At 38.4% G+C, this 23,822-nt stretch overlaps 2 protein-coding genes across 3 annotated transcripts; one reads left to right on the forward strand and one right to left on the reverse strand.

The window, feature by feature from the left end:
• Window positions 1-299: 299 nt before the first annotated feature.
• On the forward strand, window positions 300-15,167 carry snx17 (sorting nexin 17). The gene is made up of 15 exons (XM_020917211.2): window positions 300-1,026; window positions 3,070-3,144; window positions 3,983-4,100; window positions 5,211-5,275; window positions 6,510-6,620; window positions 7,083-7,173; window positions 7,718-7,805; window positions 10,076-10,145; window positions 10,822-10,914; window positions 11,192-11,395; window positions 12,577-12,705; window positions 12,823-12,900; window positions 13,294-13,368; window positions 13,451-13,492; window positions 13,585-15,167. Exons 1-15 carry the CDS (start codon window positions 967-969, stop codon window positions 13,702-13,704), a joined length of 1,419 nt encoding a protein of 472 aa, XP_020772870.1. The 5' UTR covers window positions 300-966; the 3' UTR covers window positions 13,705-15,167.
• Window positions 15,168-15,326: 159 nt separating this feature from the next.
• On the reverse strand, window positions 15,327-22,091 carry znf513a (zinc finger protein 513a). Of its 2 annotated transcripts, XM_020918631.2 has the most exons (5): window positions 21,871-22,091; window positions 21,290-21,410; window positions 19,842-19,973; window positions 17,318-18,043; window positions 15,327-17,223 (listed from the first exon to the last, which is right to left on the reverse strand). In XM_020918631.2, the coding sequence occupies exons 2-5, from the start codon at window positions 21,327-21,329 to the stop codon at window positions 16,313-16,315; spliced, it is 1,809 nt and encodes a 602-aa protein (XP_020774290.1). In that variant the 5' UTR covers window positions 21,330-21,410; window positions 21,871-22,091; the 3' UTR covers window positions 15,327-16,312. The 2 variants fall into 2 exon arrangements, with proteins under 2 accessions (XP_020774290.1, XP_020774299.1); XM_020918640.2 differs by lacking the exons at window positions 19,842-19,973; window positions 21,290-21,410; window positions 21,871-22,091 and adding an exon at window positions 18,151-19,833.
• Between the last annotated feature and the right edge of the window lie 1,731 nt (window positions 22,092-23,822).

Here is a 23,822-nt window from a genome sequence, read left to right on the forward strand (position 1 = left end):
TCAATAGTATATTTTAATAAACTTTTTATTTTTAATTTAAGCAATTTGAACTTTGCTACGTTTTTTGCTGTCACTTTGGGTCGTACCAAATGAATTTACTTATAAACGCTCATCTTTTCAACATATTAAAAAATGACAAGTATTTTTTTGCCAGAAAAGTCTTACTGAAGATATACGTCACTTAATAGTTAGTTATTCATTTATATTTTTATTATAGGTGAGTATCAAATGTACAAAACAACCCCGCAAAGGAAGGTGGTTCCGTCCAGGGAAATTGTTGCAATGCCTCTGTAGAGCTACCACAGCACAGACAGATTGCACAATGGGCTGGTGGCTGTAATTTGTCTACACTAGTTGTGCTTTTATCCTTACATATTTTACCTATGATCTCCTATGTTGTTCAAGATATATTTGGCCAAATGTAGGCAGGTCAAGAGCCACGTAAAACCACAACACGTGCTGCTAGTTCCAATCTTATCTGGACAGATTTTTGCGACGGCTGTGCGACGCTGCTGCCGCGGGACTCGGATCCCTCTGCACCTCATCCTGAACTTCATCTGGCGCTGCTAAAAACCAGGCATACTCGGACACAGAGTGACTGTGCGTATCTGATCGCCTTTTACTCCAAAAGTGGATTATATCATATCCAACGCAAACTGGCAATGTGTATCACTTAACACACTGCAACATGGCTGCTCCTTGGACACCAGTGAGAAAAGTTTAACACTGACGCTGTGGAGATTTGCCGTGAAAGCTGGCTGGTTAATGACTTATTTGCCTTGCACAGATTTGGTAGGACAATTAGACCAGTGGGCACGACGTGACAGCCGCGTCCTGCGCCTCTGAGGGTCCCCGCTCATAGTCACTGCAGTGGGCTTAGTGAAGAAGAGCTGCTGCCTTGAACGTCGTGGACTGGTGGCGTTTAGAGAAAGAAACATCTGGCACCAGTCTGTGTTTCAGCTTAAAATGCATTTTTCCATACCCGAAACGGAGGTGTGTACGGGAGAAAATGGATCAACCTTTGTGGTGAGTATTCTTTGGGTTGGGGTTGTTAAACAAGCCAGCAGACAGGTATTGCCAGCTGGCTCGAGCCTGGATCTTTCCCTGGTATCGCAATAGTGCACACGAGTTTGTGAGTAGGCCCATCTATCCCACTGTTCGCCTCTTAACTAGAATACTTACCTGAGATTGTTGTAATAGTAAGTTATGTTTTTCATAGTACAGCTAGTTAATATTTAAATCATGTCACAAGCTCGTGTAATATACTGTGAAAGTCACTTGGAGAAACCTGTATATGATCTTGCTTCCTTGAGTTTCAAACACCATTACATTTAGGCTTACAAACATGAGGTGTACGTGCAATCTGATTTTATAGGCCTTTAGTTCAAGGTATAATCTAATGAAGAACTGTAGAATTAACACTGGGTTGAATAAGTCTGCGTACACACTTGTGACCTATGCTGTGCTCTTTATATGTGATGATTATAATTTTCTTTCTCAGACTGAGCAGAGATTGGACTATGCAGATAATTCATGTTGGCTGTTCAAGGACAACTGTAGTACAGTATCATCATGCTGATCAAGTGAAGTAAATTCAACTACCCCAGAAAATACTTACACTGTGAATATTTAGTGCCGGGAGGAGGTTATAGTCACTATGTTGGTGTGTGGATATGAGGCTCCCCACTTGTGAATACACTGATTATGTTGCTTGGAAATGACTGTGGTTCAAGTTTATGTATCTATCAGCCATTGATATGTGTAGTGCATACCTTTATCTCAGTCTCCTCAAGAACTTTATAATGGCATGTCATCTGGGTCTAAATGGAAGTTACGTAGTGCTAGTTTCACCCTCAAAGATATTATATTTTAACTTTGAGAGTTAATCTATTTTGCTAAATAAATTTTAACTTCATGCATAGGAAGAAACAATCAAAGTCAAAGTGACACAAAGATGTGCTGAATGTGAATCAAATATGCATTGTGAGTAGACTTAAACTGGTGTTTGTTTTGGGGAGGTTCAGGTTATGTAAAAAATATGTATATACATGAAATATGAAAAATATTTTTCAGTCGACTTGTTAAGTGCACCATGCTATGTTGTTATTATATAGTGTAGTCAGAAGAAAGTCACCTGTTTTGCCCTCTCTAGCTCAGCTCTGTGACCTTCCTGCGACCCGCCCACAGGAAGCTCCTCTGTTGATTATAACGCTGAACGATGGCTTGTGTACCTTGGAACTAATGCTGCCATTCAATTTGCTGAGTTTGCACAGGGTTTTTTAGAATAACAGCCCAGCACATTTTAAATATAGTCCTGTTTTCACAGACACATTATTTCCTGATACAAGCACGTAATATTGAATGAGATGTTGGCATTATGAGTTTGACCCACAAGGTTTGTCCACAAGGTTTGCACAAGGCATATATTGTTTATTTTAACTGGCTTTTAGTCTGAATTATTGGAAAGATTGCAAACATCATTTAGATTTTAGACACATTGGAAATTACATGGAGTTAAAGTCTTTTTCCAATGAAGAACTTGTCCTGTGTCTTATCAAGCTGCACAAAGCCTGCACTAATTCATACTTCCTTCCTGTGTGAATTCTGCCCAGTGCTCACAATCACATATTTGTCCTTTTGTTGGCTTTTCTGTAAATGCTCCGATCCTCATCTTTAACAGTTAATTGCTATTATTATAGTTAGTGTGGATTGGAATACTTTTGCATTGGGTGGGTTACTGTTTTTGATAGTTTTGGCTACATTTTGTTTGTGAATATTCATAAAGGACAGAAGAAGAGGAAGACGAAAGTGCTGACTCTTTGTCTTTAAAAGGCAGATGTCTATTGCAGTATGACCACCACATACTATTAACAGATTTTTATGCTGCTGAGTATCTTATTTGGCTCTGATGTGGTGTTAACTTAGCTGTCAGATGAGCAAAATACAAATTGCACAATGCTACCACTGTCCTTTCATTAACTTTATCATCTGTGTACCTGTTATGGCTGCGAAAAAAGCAGTAAAACATATATTTTTATTGTATGTTAATTTTATATTCTCTTTTCACAGGCTTATAATATCCATGTGAATGGTGTACTGCATTGCAGGGTCCGTTACAGCCAGCTCCTCAGCCTCCATGAACAGGTATAAACCATCGACGCATCATCAAATCTCTCTGGGCCTGACATGAAAGGCCCCTGTGTGCTTCTGCTGCTAATCCAAAACACTCTTTAAATGTCACCACATCAACATAGTCTGACTTTCCCTCCTCTGTGTAACATGCTGTCAATATGGCATATTTGCCCATCTAGAGATATACTTTATTTTGGGGGAAAAATGTAACCCATTTCATATGTTCTTAGTGTGTAAAAGCAATGACTTCTGTTGCTGCCAATGTCGGTGGGAACTAATTACGTGAGTTAAATTAGCATTCATCAGGTAGAATAATGGTAATGAGTTATGAGTAATATCTTCAACTGTCTTCACACTAAAATTGGTCCACCTGACAGCTGTCGCTTGGCAACACTGTGACTCAGATGAAAGTGTGACCCCCAAACTGATGATTACACAAACTCAAGTTAATAGTTTGATTAGTATCTTTAACATTAGGGAAGTATTGGTCTGTATGTTTGAGAGGTTCTTTTTATGTGATATTAGATGGAAACACATGAGTCAAAACCCTGGCAGACAGAGTAGACTTGGAAAGGCTGTATTCCCAGACCTCCAGATGTGTCTGTCTGAAGGCTCTGAACGGAAACTCCAGCAAATACTTTTCAAAAGGGCTCAGAATAAACCTGTGATTCAATTTTGAGTCTATGAATGTACATATTCCTTTTACACCGTTCCACTGCTTCTTTTCACAATACTCATTTTGTCCATATATTTATTAGTTGAATGATGAAAGAGTTAGTTCAACAGTCATTGTCGGGTAAACAAAATGATACACGGCTGTAGCTCTGAAGCATCTGTTTTACATTGGCAGATAAAGAAAGAGTATGGCAGTAATGTGGTGCCCACCTTCCCTCCAAAGAAGATTTTCACACTGACTCCCGCCGAGGTTGAGCAGAGACGAGAGCAGCTGGAGAAATACATGCAGGCTGGTAAGTTATTCACATACCACCAAGCAGTTACAAGTACCACATCTGAAAAGTTTTTGTTATTCATTATAGTAACATTTGTCAACAGTGCACCTAGAAGGTGAGAGATTGCTTTATTAGACGTCTTACTGCTGTTGTGGATGCCTAAAATCATTACAACAAATATAGTTTTTCCTTATTATGTTGTAACCAGGGTAATGCACTGTATAGACAGAATTTGATTTTATAATAGTTTTATAATTTGGGTGAAATTATAAAAGTCAGACCTACACATGCACTGCTCAAAAAAATATTGACAGAGGTTGCTGGTGTTGGCCATGAAAAACAAACTTAACTACAACACACACACACAAAAATGGCCAAACCTTAAAAAAAAAAAAAAATCTTGATCAGTAGCAATACATAAAAATCCATTATATTTACAGTAATGTTGCAAACAAAGTAATATTCATGCCAATAGTTTTTGTATAACAATTAGGTGCTATGCCAGTGTGTTGTTGTTGGAAATAGCTCATATTTAGCAAACAGTTTACAGTTGAAGTGTCTTTAGACATGTGAAACTGGCAGCAGAGCTCAGTTTGTTTTAATCCTGTCGAGCTGCGGCAGTTAGAGCAGAACAAGGCTCCGTTGTTCCTCTGTGTATTTGCTCATAGTCGCTGCATACGCAGGCAGGGTGTTCTTGGCCACAAGTCCACTCTGTTACATCATGGCTTTTTACATGGTTATGGAAAATAAACTACCTCACACACACAAGTGTCTCTAACTTTTGCTTTTTGATGAAGGTCAACTTTAGTGACCTATGTATGAGGAAGTTCAATGTTTGTTTTTTGGTTTTGTTTTTTCTGTGCAGAGTTGACAAATGTTAAATTTAGAATAAGATGAGAGTACACTAGGCTGGTCTATTTTAAAGGCCACTTTAATTAAATGAAAAATGCAATGGCCATGAACATTGTAGGAATATCAGTGGATTATTTGAGGAATAAATCTTAATTGAAGATACAAAACTGTTTATTTATTTATTTAATTTTTACCATGAATCAATCAATTTAAAATTCAATTTGTCATTGTTTGGATTGTGTCATTTGGCTATGTTTTCTTTTTTTTTTTTTACAGTGAGACAAGATCCGTTGCTTGGATCTAGTGAATTGTTCAACAGCTTCTTAAGGAAAGCCCAACAGGTCAGTAACACAGTTAGTAATACCTTGTGTACCTCAGTGTGTCCTGACAGCGGGCGTGAACCATTCCTGTCCAGGACAGTTACCAAACTGTGTGGTGGTGAGGTGGCTGCTGTCGTAGGCACTGTACCCACACTGTTATTTTGAGTGTGTCATCAGTTTGAACAGTAAGTTTGTAAGGCTGTAAGCTCTAATGTGAAAAACCACTAAAACACACTGGACTACAGATGAATCAGCACTTGCCAAATATACAGTATTTCTTTGAACTCGCACTTTCCAAATGCTGCACAAGGATTTTTACTTCCTTTTTGACCGAATCCTACAAAAGCGAAATTAGGTTCTGAGTGTGGCCTCGTAAATACACTAAACTCAGCGAAATGCATAATGTATCTTGTGGAGTATTCTGTGATTTATTTTCAGTACAAGAGTTGCCATAAAATGTTTTTTTTTCTTTTGCTGCTGGCACATTAGTTATTCAGTGTACACTTGCAGCATGTCGACACTGATGATTGGCTTATGACTTATTCAGAGCAGAGAGTGTGCGTTCATTACTCAAACTGTGACCGGCATTTCCCTGTGTGTAAATCCAATAACCTTCAAGGCCAAATACGTACGTCACACCCTTTAGTCTCACTCCCTTCTCCCATCTCTCTCCCCCCTCCTTCCTTCTCTCTCCCTGTACGAAACAGCGGGCACAGAATAAGAAATGACTTACCACCCGCTGTTATTTCATCTGCACCTCAAGTAGTTACGATGTACCCACAGCCCCCCGCCTGAAAACATGCAGGATAAGAGACGATTTAGCAGAATAACTGTGGGACACAGGAAGCCTGGGGTTACATGGAAAATATATATTTTATATAATCATCTTAGAAAATTAGTATTACTGTAAAATATTCATATAATCTAGCATTTTCTTTGTTCTTTTGTTGCCATTTTTGGTCATGTTGCTTTTTGCTTTGATGTAATGACTGGTTGCAACAATTATGATGAAATATTAGTACCCAGTTTCAGATTCTTGGTTGTTGACAGAATACACATTAAAAGTTTATAAATTATAGATTCAAGATGCAAAGTCTGCCATCAGTTTTAAGATGACATTGTGTTTTTTTAATGTTTTTATTAATACATGGAATTATATGAAAAGATGGCCTCATACTGTACAGTACTATTTTCTCATCTCACTTTTGAGTATTCCATTGGTGTCTGAAAGATAATGTGTTGTGTGCTTCCACAGGAGACCCAGCAGATTCCCACAGAAGAGGCTGCTCTCGACATCTGCCTCTCCAATGGTCAGAAGGTCACGGTCAACATCCTGACTTCAGATCAGACCGAGGATGTGCTTGATGTAAGCAGCACTCAGGGTGGTTCCTGATGCTTTTAACATCTTTTGATACAAAAGCAGAAGATTATGGCTATGACTGCATTCACACTTGTACACACACATCATGGTTGGGACTAAATTGGGGCTAAACCTGGACAACAGTTAGTCCTGATATAGACCAAAAGTCCTGGTTTGTTTCTGGTTCCACGCCTGTTTAGTCCTGATATAGACAAGTGTGTGAATGTAGCTTAGATGAGATATGTAAGTGCCCCTATAGACGGAACAGGTGTTTTTGTTGGCCCTGTTGGCATAACACAATGGCTGTTTGCCTTTTAAATTGTTATACTAACAAAGGGAAAGGTGTGACAGTAAAAAGTAAATGCTTGGTGTCACTTGCTACCTTTAGCAGCACAATATTAGGAAAATCTTTTGTTGTTTATTTATTTTGACCTGAAAATGAAACATGCCCTTTTTGTCTTTGGCTAGGCTGTTGCAACAAAGCTCGATCTCCCAGAGGACCTTGTGGGTTACTTCAGCTTGTTTCTTGTTCGTGAAAATGTAGATGGAGGTTTAACATGTAAGTACCTACATACAAGAAACAAAATACGTACTTAATACTTAAATACTAGCTGTCACAACTGTTAGCAAAAAACTGTATTAGTTAAATTGTGCAACATTCCAGTAATGTGTTTCCATAAAATTAGCTTAGGCTGACAACACCACTGGTAATGACACAGGATGATGATTTGTCCACTTAATATTTACTAGGTCTAGAAGTCTATTTATAAATTGTCTCAAAATATGCAGCACCGTGTAGAGAGACACTGGAGTGTGGCTGAGAACCCCACTGCTGTCTGTCTTATGTGAAGCTTCCCACAGTGTCTCCAGCATGCCCAAAACAAATGCTCAAAACATTTATAAAATTCACATTGTATATTTTTCCTTGTCTAATAGTGTTTGCCTGCATATCATGTAGCCATCTAATGATAAGGAGGAGGTTTTCCCATTCACATGTGTCACACTAGGGACCAGTGCATATAGGGGCCATCTCTCCTCGTATGTTGTTGCCATTATCCACATGTTTTTGCACTCTTGTATGACTCTCTTCCTGTGTCTCCCAGTTGTACGGAAGCTGCAGGAGTTCGAGCTGCCTTATGTATCCATTTCCAGTCTTCAAAGCTCAGAGTTCCACATACTACTACGAAAAAGGTACTCTTATAACATGTCCTTAGCATATTTTTTGTTATCGTTAAAATACAAAAAAATTATATTCTGCTAGGAATATGGTGAATAGATTCTGGAAAGGCCAGAAATAAGAAAGCTGTGTTTATCAAAGAGGATGAATATATCCAAGCTGCATGAAGATGCCAGTTAAACAGGCCCGTAAATGTATGCCTTTACAACTCAGGGCTGTGCAGTTCATTGAATTTTAATCTTAATTGCAATTGTTGCAATCAAATATAAAGATTGTGTTATTGCAAAAAGTCTTAAAGTTCTAAATTATTTGAGTGCTCATTCTGTCCTGCTAAATCTGCAGCGAGCTGTAATGTCTAATCTACAGAAGCTTTTAAAACATGAAACACAAAATGTATTATGTATATATGTAAAACTAGGTATACTGACACAATACGATAATAAGCAGCCGTAGTACCCTAATTTTTTACCTCCTGTGGAACCTCTTAGGCCACATCGTTCAGGATAAAGAACGATTTTTTGGGTTGATTACTCCATCCACATTTCATTATCCTTAGGTGACTCTGAATATTAAACTCAAGTCTTTGCCAACTTCAGCGTTTTATTTTGTAATCTTTAATCCCTTGTTTACAAAGTAGCCATATTTAACCAAAGACCAAACTATTTTGGGAATCAAAGATCTTAACAACCTTCTTTTATAAGCAGATACTAATCAGATATGAATCTCCCAAGAAAATCTGCTTTGATTATTAAAACAGTTAAGAGCTATAGAAAATGTAGAAATGTGTAAAAATTCTCCTAGATGGGATAATAATTTCTGGGGTAATTTCCACCTTCAGATCGGAGACTGTTGCGTTTTGCCCATTTCTTTTGAGCTCTTTCCTCACCCTGCCCCCTGCTGACTGAGGTACACCGGATGTTTATTTTCTTTCTGCCTGAAGGAAAGTGCAAGTCCTCCTGACCTAGTTTTTCAGTGCTGAGTGAAATGAACCCAAAAAACTAGGAACTGCTAACACAGCCCCCTCCAGAGTACAAGATCCGGGGGAGGACTGAGTTGTTTGTTTTGGAAAAAAGCATGTTGCAATTTAGTAAAACACAGACTCCAGCAATGCATCTGTCAACATTTTCAACTTTTTATACCTACACATTATCCCACAACTCATTTTATGGGCTGTTGGGCTTAGTAGCAAATATACAAGGTTTCTTAATTGAGGACTTAATGAAACTTTCTTACTATAGTAAACCTATCCTTTTCTTGTTGTCTGCTTTGAATTACTGATGTGGTCAAGACGTCTGGTTTATATCAGTGTGAACACTTTTTTAAAATCTCCAAAACACAGCTCTCCGGGACTTCTAGCGAAAACGTGTTAAATTTCATGCCCCTGTAACGCCTGACCTCATAAAAATAACAGAAGGCTCTTATAAATTGTGTCAAGTAATATTTCACACAGGATTTCCAGAAAGAATAGAGTAAACATGGACAAAAATAAAATGCCAAAACAAAGCTTATCCCAACTACCAGCGCATGGGGAAGTTATGAGGAAGTCAGACACAGATTTTGACCTTGTAGTAATAAAATGGACACACAATAACATGGTAAAAGTGTGACTATACAGATTTCAAATTATGACAGGCCAATATGGGATTTCTTTGTGTTGATTATTCAGTATTTCAGTATTTAGATTTTAGATTTTCTGTGGTGAGTGCCACCAGTTTACACAAAAACATTTATTTTTCAATCTTTCAGAACTGACCAAATCATGTTTTACGAATAGAAAATTGGTTGTAGACTTCTGTAGTTATGATAAGCAGTGGGCATATTGACAATTTGAAATGATGTGATTAATTGCACACTTCTACTTTAAAAAATAAATTTAATCAATTCAACAGTTAAATAATTATCTAGCATTTTACACTAAAACTCCTGTTCACAACTATTTGTCCATGTTTTTCTTGCTCCATTGTCAATACCATGTACTTAAATATTTATGTATGCACTGCAGTCCTAGTACTGAATCTTTCACTCTGTACAACCTATAGCTCTGACTGTCACATTAGATTTTCAGCCCTCTGGAGCACCCACGCGTCTCTGTGCAAAATGCACCAGCACTGTGACTACAAATATCCCTCAGCCTTTTCACAAATACTCCCCAAGATACACACTCTAATCTGATTATCCCACCAGTAATCTAGTTTGCAGCTTTTCCATTTGAATAATAATACTGATTCTATTGTTCACACAGTAGATGCAGCTATCTCAGGCTTTTTTTCTGTCCTTTGTGCAGCTACTGGGACATGGCATATGACAGCGATGTGATGGACAACAGAATTGGCCTGAATTTGCTGTATGCCCAGGTAAATTGTGTATTTTTTTGTTTTATAATACAAATAAATTGGATCATCTTATTTATTTTGTAGAGATTGAAAAAATTATATTGATCTTTTAGGTTCTGTGTGTATGGTACAATTCAATTTAAACTAAGGGCACAATGAGATTTTTGTTTCCATTTCTTAATAGTATTTTCTAATTTAAAAAAATAATGTATTAATCTAACTACTATCAGATGGGTTGCTGTTGTGTTTTTGAAATGAGATTCTTAAAGCCATCGTTTGGTCCTTGCATGATTACTGTTTTGTGCTTAATATCTTGGCATGTTGTCATATCATGAACGTAACCACTTGATGGAAACCATAGGCTTTAAAAGTGTTAGTTTGTCCTTTTGACCACTGCCTTATCCCAGAGCAATGGCAGCATGCTATGACTTTGCACTACTTAGAGTGTGGAGGCTCTTTGTGTTCCCAGTGATCCTATTAATAGTGTTTTGTCTTTGACGTATTAAGCATTTTTGGAGACTAGTTGTATTAAAACTCTTACTCAGTGCTGACTGAGGCCATTAGTGCACATTTAGTTAACCTGTACTATAGAATGAAAGGACATGGCATAGGATTTCACCAAATACCTATTCATTTTGTTCATGCGCACTATAAAATCTGCACTCTGCTGATGCTGCTGTTGTTTGTGCCCCTTCAGACTGTGGCTGACATTGAGCGAGGCTGGATTCTCGTCAACAAGGATCAGCACAGGCAACTGAAATCCCTGCAAGAGAAAGGCTCCAAAAAAGAGGTATAGGTTTCTTATAGATGGATTTATATATTTAGTTAGTTTTAAAAATGTATTGCCAATCTCATCTTGTCTTGTATTTTCAGTTTCAGTAGTTTTCAAAATGAATATGTACATCTTGCAGTTTCACATGGCAAAACATTGACATATTAGAAGAAAAAATGGCATTAAACCATATAAAAACAAAAAAAAACAAAAACACTTTATAAAAACTTGTACTGTAATTTTACTCTATAATGCACATTATATTTTTGTGACTTCTTCTGCCTTTTCTTTCCAGTTCATTCATCTAGGACAGACACTAAAGTATTACGGCTACATCAAGTTTGACCCATGCATAACAGACTTCCCAGAAAAGGGCTGCCAAGTGATCGTTAGCGCTGGCAACAATGAGCTCAACTTCCACGTCAAACTGCCCAATGACCAGATGAAAGAAGGCAGCTTCAAGGTCACGCGCATGAGGTGCTGGCGAGTCACGTCTTCTGTAAGTCACCCTCAACTGTTAAAAAACATTACTTCATAAAACTTCATAAAATTGTCCTCTAGTAGCACCATATTTATAGGTCTCTTCTTCACTGTTCTACCAAGACGTGCCAAGTGATAGTTTTTACTCCCGGCAGCTTGGTAAAAGTGCTGACGCCTGCTCCATCTGTTTTCATCAGCCCAATTACCCCAAACAGGAGAGCCACCCAAGGAATGCGCTGTATTGATCCACACAACAGCAGCTGCCACTGTTAGACTGATAATGACTTTTGGATAGCAGGGACTGTGTGCTATTCTGTGCATTTATATAAGAAAGCTAGCAGTGGCAGTCAAGTCATCATAGAAGGAGAAAGAAATTCATGGATAAAGTTGCTAGACCTGCAGGCAGTAGCACAAACCCACTTTTTATTTGTCTTTATATCCAACTCACACATACAACACACATTATTATAGTTTCAAAAATTAATAATAATGATAATAATGTAGCATTTCAGAGTGCTACATTATTATTATTATCATTATTATTATTAGACATTACAGTAACATGAACTCTTGAGTATGTTGACTTCTGTTCTTCTATATACACTGCAAAAGTCTGTGCTATAAAGTAGACTCCACTACAAGACTACTCAAATGGACTCACAAAATGCCAAACAGATTTTTGTCTAGATTTCATCATGGCTGATTTACAATAACATTATATCTAATTTGTTCACTGTAAAACTAGTTAATAAATAAATGAAACCAATGTTCATTATCCATCTGGCTTAAAACTAAAGCAAGATGAGCGGACCAGTGACCGCCTTTCACGTCTCTATGAAATATATTTACATTGACATCTTTACTCTTGGGCTGAAAGCTGTCTTGGTTTGTGTGATTACGGAGTATGCATCAGCGCTGCTGTTTGCAATTAATTCCTGAGCCACATTCTCCGAGGTGAAAATCATTTTAATGGGCCTTCTCCTCTCCTCCAAACTATTCAAAACATTTCATTCAAGCCCCATGTTGCTCAATTTCAAATTGTATCCTGCTCTGGAAATCTTTTTTTTTTTTTTTATTGTCTACCTTTGTTTCTGTAAAGCAAATAAATAGAATAACGGCACCACTTTCTAATGACACAAGCTCTCAGGCATGAAGGTTACAGTGTTTAACTAATTACAAAGAACTACCCTGTTATTTCAGCAAGTTCCAGTCTCCAATGGTACAAGTAACCCCTGCAGCTCATCCAAATGTGACGTTAAACTGGAACTGGCCTTTGAATATCTCATGAGTAAAGATCGTCTCCAGTGGGTCACAATCACCAGCCAGCAGGTTTTTGTAACAATTACTTTTTAGTTAGTTTTAGTTGATTACCTATAGACTTAGTAACATATGGACTCTATACAGTATTATTTGTGCTCTACATTGTCAAACTCGACTGTGTTTTAGGCTATCATGATGAGCATCTGTCTCCAGTCCATGGTGGATGAATTGATGGTGAAGAAGTCTGGTGGAAGCATCAAAAAGGTTAATAAAACTTTTTTTTTTAAGTGCACTATGCAACTTTTCTGGGTCACTGTGACCTCATTGTCTCCACAGAGATGTTATTGCTAGGCCTGGAATGTTCAACATTTAATTACAGGTGTTTCGTTGCTTAAAATTGCCTAACATGGGGACACTACTCCACAGATCTTAGCCTGAAAATGTCTCCATGGAGATGGATAAGATTAATGCCACATTGTGGAACATTCCACACATAGCAGTAACATCTCCATGGAGATAAACCGGTGGCGTACGCTCCTCCGTAAATGTTATATAGTGTGTCTTTTAAGTTGACAAATATGCTTTTTAATACTATTTAAATATCTTTTCACACATTTGCCCTTTTCTTCATTCAAGCATTAAATCCTTGTGTTTCAGATGTTGAAAAAACGACACAACGGTTCCTACCACAGGTCTGATAGTCAACAAGCTGTGAAATCACCCCCTCTACTGGTAAGATATGACATGACTTATTCTAGGTTGCAACATTAATCAGATTTAAGTCCCTCACATTCTCTTTATCTACACATTTCAGGACTCACAGGAACCCAACCGCGAGCAAATTGTCAAACTCTCTGTAAATGTCTTTTTTTTTAGATTAGAAAGAAAAAAATACATTCAAAGTTGTTATTTCTTTCTACTGTTTGATCATTTTGAAATTTTGTTTAGACCAAGCTGAGTTCTGTGTCACTTCGAGGGATCAGCGCTTCCAACTCATCCAATGACATCAGCGGTAATGATTTCCATGGTAACTATGCTTTCGAGGGAATCGGGGACGACGACTTGTAACTCCCATTGGGGCCCTGGCTTTTTCCATTCCACCCTCACCCTGCGGGACGTCCCAGACCACACGCTGAACTGAGCCGAGAGCCACACAAGTGTTTAACTCTGCCAGATTGTAGCCTCTTTAATGAGATAGGTCGCTGCCTTAAGCTCTCTCTTCATCTCAACTGTGCCCTTTGAAAACATTTGTATCATGAATTAAATAGGAACATTAGCACAGTTGTTTTTGATTAAAGCTAAAATAGCATGAAGCTGCAGGTATTGAAAGAACCATTCCATTTAATATTTGGCATCTCTTTGATACAGTTGAAGGTACAAAGGTTGATTTTTCTAGCTTTCAAGTGCACGTTTCTAAGCAGAGAGCCATATATTTAGTTAGACCTGGCACTAGTGATAAAACAGCAGAACTAAGCAGTGAATGTGTTTAAACTGTCAACTTGTGCAAACCAAACTGCTATTTTCTTGTCAGTCTCAATGTGCACCAAGTGTCTGGACGTCTGTGTGCAGTCTGTAGTTTGAGCTTGTGGATACTGCGTTCAGAACTAGCCTTAACTTTATTGTTTTTGCCTCATGTTCACGTCGTCCTTGGGTCTTGCAGATGTTGGTATGTGATTGGCCGGGCTGCTTGCACTTGCTTACTCTGACATTTTGCACAGTATTACAGGTGGAGGTGAATGTCTTAAGCATAATGTTTCCATTGTGTGGAGATTTCTTTAGGGCTCTGGAAATTTATGTGATTTGTTTCTTTTTTAAAAGCATTTTTAAGGTTTCTCATAAATGCCAAATTATAGTTTACTAAAGCATTTTGCACAAAATGACAATAAAAAATAAAATGTCACTTTTTCTATTATGTACATGTAATAAAGTATTCTGAACATTTACTAATAGCATAATTACCATAGCCTATTATTGTAATCAAGTGTAATCTAAGTTGTATAGAGCAAATGCTTAAATGGACTAGCATTTATTGTTTACAAATGTCTATTAGGGGACTTTTTAATTGAATATTTTTGTTTACAAATTATGATTTCTGTGTCTTGTGTTTTCGGGCCTCTGTTCAACATACATTGTGCCAATCATCTCAGAGAAATTAAGTAAAGGTGCTTTGAGGTGGCTAAGGTGAATTGCTGGAGTGAACACGTCTTATCAAGAGCACATAACATAATCTGTTCATGATTATAATCATTCCATATATTTTCAGCTTTATAAGTTATGTTGCCCTTAGCCATTAATCAAAGCCAGCAAATCCCTCTGGTTTCTAGAACTGTAAAATTATCGATTATGCTATCATTAATGCTATGAATGTCTGATGATCTTTAAATATTTTTTTAATTGGTCTCAAATCGGTTGACTGTGTGATTTACTGTGTATTCTTATCACCAGCATCACAAATGTAAGATTGTATTGACTGTTGCCAATGCCTGTCTGGTCTCGTCATCAAGCTAAAATAAAACTTAAATTAGACCACACCTGTTCTCTTATTTTTATGCCAACTTTTTGGCCTCACCATTTGACCATTTACAAAACAAATATTACATTCTCAGATGAGACGAAAGCACAAAACACACTTAGGAAGTCTTTACAATGGATGCCCTACCTCTAGCAACCCAAACACAACATAGCGAGGATTATTCCATGGTAAAATCTTTATTTGACATTCATCAAAATACTGTGAATTTTTCACTTAAGGCATTTATGAATCACTGCATAAAACAATGGTAACAAGGAGCATGTCAATGTCCATATAATGGCATGTTGGCAACCTGAAACCTCTTGCATAATTCCTCCAATTTCTGTGATAAATTTCACAATAAAACAAACTTTCTATACTAATTAACAGTGAAGTCAATGTAACAACTAATAAAATACCACATACATGCTTTACTGTCATTTCAAGTAAAACATGGTGTAAACAGATTGCTTTTCTGATCAAATAATACATTCATTTAAAACATGTCAGCTGCATGTTCATGATATGGTAAGAGGGGAGGGGTTTAGGTCACTGCTCAAATAGTCCAATTAACAACTGATGTGCTTTGAACAGTTGTGCATGCCTGGTGCTACTACTTTATATTGTAGGTAAACCTGAGTACTTTGGTAAAAGGGGCTGTGTTACCATAGATACAAAGTAATTCATTACAAATAGAACACTATGCACATAGAAAAAAAGTATCACTATATATGTTTGTTTGATGAAGGACCAATAGTCGCCACTACATTCAGTAAAATTCAATATGTAATTGTTACTACATTTCACTGTAGTACTCTACAAATGAGGTATTACAAATCTACACAGTGCTGCTGTAAACATGCATGACAATGAAACACCACTAAATAAAGAGCTGATCAAAATAACAATTTATAGACAAAACTCAAACCTCTTTTACAGTGGTTCTCAAATTGTGTCACATGTACCACAGGTGGTAGCATTTCTTGTTTCTAGTATTAACTTTAGTTTGATACGCCTAGCAAAGCTGAAAACTTAAGTTTGACAACCACTGTCCTAACAGTTTCTGAAACAAGAATGATCAAAAACATTAGCAGCCTCTGGACATGACAGACGCACATTTAGGATGGACACTCAGTAATAACAGTCCCTTGCTGGTAGTTTCTCTTATACAACCTCCAGTTTGTAGCATGAGTGTAGTGGCTGGCTCTCTCTCGGCACATACTGCATATTGACAGTTAGATCCTTCCTGTGAACTCCCACATTGTCCTGTGTCCCTTCCCTATCCTCCTGAGTACTGGGGGGCACTTTAACCCAGCCGTCCGAGGCCAGGCCGTGCTTCTTCTGGTGCCGTTTGTAGTTGTCCCAGTGGCCCGTGGTGTAGCCGCACTCCTCACACTTGTAGGGCTTCTCCCCTGTGTGTCTCAGCATGTGTCTCTTGAGATTCATACTCTGGTTACAACTGTAGTTGCACACAGTGCACTGGAAAGGCTTGGCACCCGAGTGGACTCGCTGGTGCCTCTTGAGGTTGGCCAGGTTCCCGCAGGCGTACTCGCACAAATGGCACTTGAATGGCTTCTCGCCCGTGTGCACGCGGTGATGTCGTTTGAGGTTGTCAAAGTGCGCCGAGGCGTAGTCGCACTGAGGGCACTTGTATGGCTTCTCACCACTGTGAGTCTTCATGTGGCGGGCCAAATGGTTGGGGTAATGTGTGAGGAAAGGACAGGCCGAGCAGGTGTATACTTTGTCACTGCGCTCCCCAGGGCTGTGGGGGGAGCCAGAGTCTTTAGTCAGCATCTCCAGAGTACATTTGGGACATATCTGAGCAGAAGTGCCATCCTCGTCCTCCAGAATAACACCACACAGCCGACAAGTGAAGGGGAACAGGGTGGAGGGTAGACTCCTGTCAGTAACTCTGCTGTCTGTGCTGTGCTGTGGGGCAGCAGTTGGAGGTCCTGGGGCAGGATTTATGGCAGTTATAGGTGGTGGTGAGGCTTGCTTCAGGCTTTCAAAAGCAGACAGATAGTCATCATCTGCTCTAGAAGTCACACTGGATGTTGACCTTGGCACCTGTGAAACTTAAGTGTGAAGAAAAGGTCAGTGTTTGTATGATAGATCACAAATTACTAAGAAAAAAAATGTAAAAAAAAGTATGCTTGTTACAATGTTTACCTTTGGCCGAAGAGAGTTGTTCATTGGCCCTTTGTCCAGTCGGGTGCCTCCTCTGAACTGAGAGACCAGCGGCAGGGCGATTCAGGAGGGGCTGACCCAGCCCTGAGACCATGTGCATGCGCTGGTGGCGCTTCAGGTTGCCAAGGGAACTGCAGGCGAAGCTGCAGCGGTCACATTTGTAGGGCTTCTCTCCTGTGTGGATGCGCAGGTGCCTCTGCAGGTTGACCAGCTGTGCAGAGGCGTACGTGCACAGCGGGCAGTTAAAAGGCTTCTCACCGTTGTGCGTCTTCATGTGGCGCTTGACGTGGTTGGCATAGCGAGATGAGAAACCACAGAGGTGACAGGAGGGCAGTTTGGAGGATTTATCCTCACACGGTTGTGCTTTGTCAGCCATGCTTTTTTCACCGTCCTCTTCAGTTTGGGAGTGAATGCCACTGACTCCACCACCAAAAGGTAAACAGAAGTCTGTTGTTTTAGCTTTGCAGCATCTAAGGCAGAAAGGACCAACTTGATCCATCCCAGGTCCCAAAGGGTCATGCCAGAGCTGACCACAGCCTCGACAGGAAAGGTAAGGTGGGAACGAGTGTTCAGTCTGGACCCCTCTGCTCTGGTCTCCCCTCAGACTGTGTGAGTTGCCTGTATCACTTTCCATTGTGAGTGGGCTATAAACGGAGCTCTCCTCATCACCCAGAGAATACACAGAGAAACCGATCTCAGCCGCCACGTCTAAAGGGCACAAACAAAGAAATTCATAAACAAGACAGAATTTTACTACTAAACAAACAAAAAAAACCTAAAGACAATCAGATAAATTACATTTAACATGCACTAACCTTGCTACATCCAATGTGCTGCTGTGAACTTAAGAACCTTTATTTAAGATAAAAAATAAATTTTAAAATAGTCCATCTGTAAATCTGCAGCCCGACAGCAAGAGCTTGTGAAAGACTGCGTTCCTCCCCAGGAGCTGAGGACATGTGAGGAGGGCGAGAGTGGAGGGCTGGCTTTTTATCCTGGCCCCTCCAAACCCCTGGTGGATGATTACAGGCCTAATGATAATGATGATGACTGTAATGGTGAGGCTGCTGCCGATGATGATGATGATGATGATGAGGCTACATGATGATGATGATGATGATGATGATGATGATGATGATGATGATGATGATGAATAAATGCCCTCTGTAATGGGGTCCTTGATGGTAATGGCCCCATTTTATGACCTTATATAATAATGGCGCCTCAGCGCCTGTCTCCACTTTGCCATTTTTTGCTCACTTTATTTGACTGAGAAACATGAATTGTAAGATCACTCTATTCGTTTTGTGTGAGACAGACCAGAACGCCAGTGGGGCTCTCCTCCAAAGACCATTTAAAACAATGAGGGTTTACAATGATGAAAGAAAGACAAAAATATATAACATTAATCATAAAATTATTATTTTTACACCAATGCACACAAACGCTAGGCCTAATCAAACATACTAGGGTTGGGCGGTAATACGGTATTACGGTATACCGCGGTATGAAAAAATAGCAATGGTATCAGTTTCATTACAGTCATTAAAAAAAAAAAACTGCAGCGCGTAAGGACCTAATATAATACTATAATTTATTGATATCTACATTTGTTTGGCTGTAAGCGCTGATAAAAACAGTTTGCTTCTTGTGCTGCTGATGCTGATGTTTTTTTCAGTGGAATATATGTTCTTTCTGTGACAGAGGATGTTGCAACTGACGGATGAGTCTGTTCTGTGCATGTCGCGTTGGAAACGTTTCGTGCTTGAACTTTTCAGAGATTATGGGCCTGGCTCCACTGCATGCGAAATTCACCCTACGCGAGCGTAAAAATTGCAACTTTTGGACATGTAACTTTTAGAATGCATGGAAAGTGAATGAGGGCGGCTCCACTGCACGCGCTAGACTCGCGTATGGAGCAGCAAGTCCTGCGCACGTAGATTTCAGAAAATAGGATCTATCCTTTTTTTTTTTTTTTTTTGACGCTCTACACGAGCGTAGGCGGGTATCCCCATAAAAATACACAGAGAGCATGAATCTTTGGTTGTATTTGTGCGTTTACCATCAGCACAATGTGCTCCTGGGGCAGTTCTGTGTCATGTGAAAGAGCCCAGGTCCAGAAATACTGTTAATTAGTGCATTAAAATTTAAATCCTCGCGTTTGCCGTGGTGAGCCTGTACAGAAGGTAAATACAAGTCTGTTCAGCTGTTAGTTTCACTGTAGACATGATACAAGTGGCTAAACGCGCCCAGTCAAGTTTGATCTTCTTTCCCATTGACAGACATGGAGCCAGTGCTGCGCGTTTACATCCTGCTGCAGCTGCCAATGGAGCTGCCCTCGCATTGACGTGCGGCTACACGCGTATAGTCTGCAGGTCATAGCGGTGCGGCTTCGTAGTTTACCAAAGTTGTACTAAAACATTTTGGTAATACGGTAATACTGTATACCCCGGTCAAAATTTGGATACCGCCCAACCCTAAAACATGCACATATATTTTTACAAACCTGCAAACTTCTCCAGGCCTAAAATTTTCTCATGATCAGAATCGTCAAAATCAAGTTCAGGTCCCAGGAGGATGTCGGTATCTAAGGGAAGATGTCCAGGAACTTCAAAAGCTAAAGCATCTTCAGAATCCACTACAAGGGGGGAAAAAGTAAAATAATGTAAAATATTCTCTTCATCACAAACCATTACAGGTATTATACTATTTTCTAGTCTTACCATATCTTGCTTTAGATATTGCGAGATATGGGGAAACAACAATAAATCTATAAAATTCACAATATGTTCACAATAACATGTTTTTTGTTTAGAGTACAGCAGAACTCTCTACCAATAAACAATACATAATACAAAAACATTTTCATCAGCAACACAGTCTATAACCTCGGGCAATGTTGACAAATATACTATACACAAAGTTAGGACAACAATGAATAGCTTTTGCATCTCTGTTTCTGGTGTTAAATTATGGAATGACTTAAGTTTAGATTTGACATGGTGTTCAAGTATGATAACATTTAAAACAGTGAAAAGTGCTCATTTGGGGTTAGGGTTACATTTTAAATTTAATCATTTTGTAACACATTGGAATGTTTGTTTTTTTGGCATTGTTGTGTTCACATTGCACAAGTCCTTGCCTTCCCAAAAATATGTTGTTGTTATTGTTGTTGTTATCATTATTATTATTATTATTATTATTATTATTACCTATCACAGTACAACTACATCTAATTATATAGTACTGTTTCAGATATTAATGATTTTAAAAGTAATTTTAGTTGGTATGAAATAATGAATGTACATATTTAACACTGAAATCCAACACAAAATAACACAAGTATTATAAAGTCATTGTTGACAGATGGTGCTCATTTACTGCAGACATACTTAATGAAGCCTGATTCTATCTCAGTAGCTTAATGGCAGCCAAAGCACTGCTCCACAGCTGTCACAGACAGATTATGAGAGTTCAAGGACAACATTGTACTTAACAATCCTGGCTTTATACTACCCTCTACTGGACACCATTACTACTGCGACAATCTGATTTGTAATTTGTTGAGAAAATGTTTGCAGTTAATTAAACAGATTAAAAAGACAAGACTTAAAGTGTTGTCAGTATACTATAATTTCAAACCAGATATTTATACAAAGGAATGGGCTTGGTACCAATACTAATTTTCATACCACAATGACTATGAGTTTTTATTTTCAACTCAGACAACAGTAGTCCTATTAATGTGATATATATATTTTTTTTTTTACATTATTGATACTTGTTTAAATGAGTATTATTTTTAATTACAGTTGTAGAATAATTGGTATTTCAGTTCTGAGATTTTTTAACAACCCTAAAATAAACTTAGAAGATTTATTATGCCAAACATAAACATCAACAATCATCAGTTACAATCATATATGGCATAGTATGCATTAGTAAAATACGTACACTTGACTGGTTGTGGATTCTGCTGTTTTTTTCTGGGCATCTTCTGGTCAGCCTCACTTTTGTTTGTGGTGTCCCTCCACACACCTTCACAACCATCAGTGTCTGTGTTTCCCGTACAGACCTGGAAGAAGAATATACATGTAATACACATAATAATGCCGTAATATTTATTATGTTATCTGACAAATTACTGTTGTCATTTTTTATTTGTATTTTGGCATTCATTAATATGAATTAATACATAATAGCAGTAGTTACATTACCATCTACAGGGATAATTATATGCACTTACTGAAGAAAATAATAAACAGGCACTGTATATTAATCAGAGAGATACTGAAAACGCATATGAGGCAACAGTCAAACCCACTGCACACTGTTATGGCAGGGGGCAAAACACTAACTACAAATTCAGCAATTTGCTACACAAATCGTGTTTAACTATGAGATAATTTCAGGTTTGAAATGTTACGCCCTTATTTCAAACGGACATATTACAGATGTTACTGCTGATGTAACTGAAAACGTGAAAAGCAAAAGATCTACTGTAACTTCAACACTGAGCTAACAAGCTAACTTACCAAAAATAGATAAATATTCCTCGCGGTCTGGTTAGCGACGCAAGTAGCTATAAACCTGTTATAACCAACGAATATCGTCTTCTTTAAAGGTCCATCGCGAAAAGATCCGCCATGTTTTCAGTGCTGCTGTGACAAAGAAAGGCAATTAATGGTATTTTTCATAACTTAATTGATTTTCTACTGCTCTTTAGGTTGTCAACAGCAGTAAATAAAGAAGTTCCGGAAAATACCTTCAAGTGAAAACAACCAAATCGTTTCAGCGCTTAGCACCACAGCAATAAAAACAAAAGGTTTTTTGCATTAGTGTCTTAATTCAAGATAATTAAAATAAAAGTCACAAATGTATTCAAGATATCTATGATGCCACTTGGTAAACGTGTACGAAACTTTATCTTTGCTTTAAATTGAAAGATTTATAAACGAATGTTTCCGTTTCCGCAAAAAAAAAAAAAAAAAAAAAAAAAAAAAAAAAAAATGCCAGCAGTGGATTATGGTTAATGGAGTTTATTATTTAGCTTTTCATTTTAAATTAAATACTTTAACTAAACGTAATGTTGATATATAATCTGATAATAATGTGATAATGCATTAATCAATTTAATTTATGATTAATTATTGTAAGGTGCTAAAAAAAACAAAAACGAAAACGTAAACAGGGTCAGTCTTGATGACAAACAGCAAAAAACATAAAATAGCCTATATAAATGAATACATAAATAAATAAAATAAAAAGATAAATAGATAGAAGATGGTTAATGGAACGGAGATCCTGGCGTTTTGCGTGTTCCCATTGGTTAAGTGACTGCAGTGAAGCCCTCGGCAGATCCATCAGTCAGTCGCTGTACTGGCTGCCTCTTCGTCTCTGCTGTTCTGATGTACCTTCCCTCTCTGCGGTTTTCCCGGTCACATACACTCGTCGTGCTGCAGTGAGCGCCAAGGAGACTGGGGATAACTTGGCTGCTGTTTGGTCCTTCAGGGGAGGAGGAGCCATTGGTTGATGCTGCGCTTCAAAGAGAAGACACCGCACAGAGGTAGAGCACCCTTTTACGCACTATTTAATATGTTTTCATTGTTTGATAACCACTGTACGATTTGTTTTTCCTCATCTCGTCTTTTCCTATTTCATCCTGTTTATGGTTGTTGTTGTTGGAGGTTAATGCTATTAGCCGTAGGCTATAGCGACTAAACTGTGCCACTCCCTGCAACATTGATGCTATGAACAGCCCTGCTTTAAAAGGATGTCATCAGGATCATTTAAATCCATTGAGCGTTGAGTTGTATTCTTTTAACTGATTTAAAAGAGCATCAGTCAGTACCCACGTGCTTTATGTTGTTCAGTCATGAATTGCACAACCTTATATTACATGGGCTGTGGATAAACTTAATGTTCTAGGCCAGAATCAACAAAATCTTATTACTAAGCTAAAGGCAACAATAATAATTTGGGAATTCTATGTGAGTAAACTAGCTATACAATAATGTGTTGCTTGGGTGTCCCATGCCACAACCTACTTGGCCATATGATGTATTTCATCTCTTTGGAGTGATGTCAGGGATGCCTATAGGAGTAAGGCAGTGTGTTTATATGCAACAGACTGAGGTCATTCTCATTCTCCAGGACCCGCAGTGCTGATGAGGGCTGCTGTCCAGTGAAGGGGAATTTAATAGGCTTTATTCTAAGCTTCACCTCTTGGAGAAAAAAAAAAAAAATCTTTTTATTTTTTCACTTTGAACAAGGCTACTGCCTAGCAACAGTTCGTTAACAAGTTTCCTATCTTCCAACACCTTTGCACTGAGGTGAAGATGTTTCTCTTTCTCATGATAGGCTTCCTACAGGATAAACCTCAGGGCAGATGCTAGTTGTGTAAGGCCATCTGTCATTTTATGTCATATGCTGTAAATGGTTAGGACATCTCGTTTCTAACATTCAAAAACTTTCACTTAACCTCACA

This window comes from Boleophthalmus pectinirostris, unplaced genomic scaffold (assembly GCF_026225935.1).
Source record: "Boleophthalmus pectinirostris isolate CB_2022bp ecotype Guang Dong unplaced genomic scaffold, ASM2622593v1 HiC_scaffold_13, whole genome shotgun sequence".
NCBI classification, from domain to species: Eukaryota; Metazoa; Chordata; class Actinopteri; order Gobiiformes; family Gobiidae; genus Boleophthalmus; species Boleophthalmus pectinirostris.

Coding starts and splice junctions, on each gene's coding strand:
- snx17 (XM_020917211.2), top strand. CDS start 967: ATGCATTTTTCCATACCCGAAACGGAGGTGTGTACGGGAGAAAATGGA. Junction 5,276..6,509: donor TCTTAAGGAAAGCCCAACAG/GTCAGTAACACA, acceptor GTGCTTCCACAG/GAGACCCAGCAGATTCCCAC. Junction 13,369..13,450: donor TGAAATCACCCCCTCTACTG/GTAAGATATGAC, acceptor TACACATTTCAG/GACTCACAGGAACCCAACCG.
- znf513a (XM_020918631.2), bottom strand. CDS start 21,329: ATGCCCAGAAAAAAACAGCAGAATCCACAACCAGTCAAGT. Junction 19,974..21,289: donor GAATCCACAACCAGTCAAGT/GTACGTATTTTA, acceptor CCCCCCTTGTAG/TGGATTCTGAAGATGCTTTA. Junction 18,044..19,841: donor AGGCCTGGAGAAGTTTGCAG/GTTTGTAAAAAT, acceptor TGTGCCCTTTAG/ACGTGGCGGCTGAGATCGGT.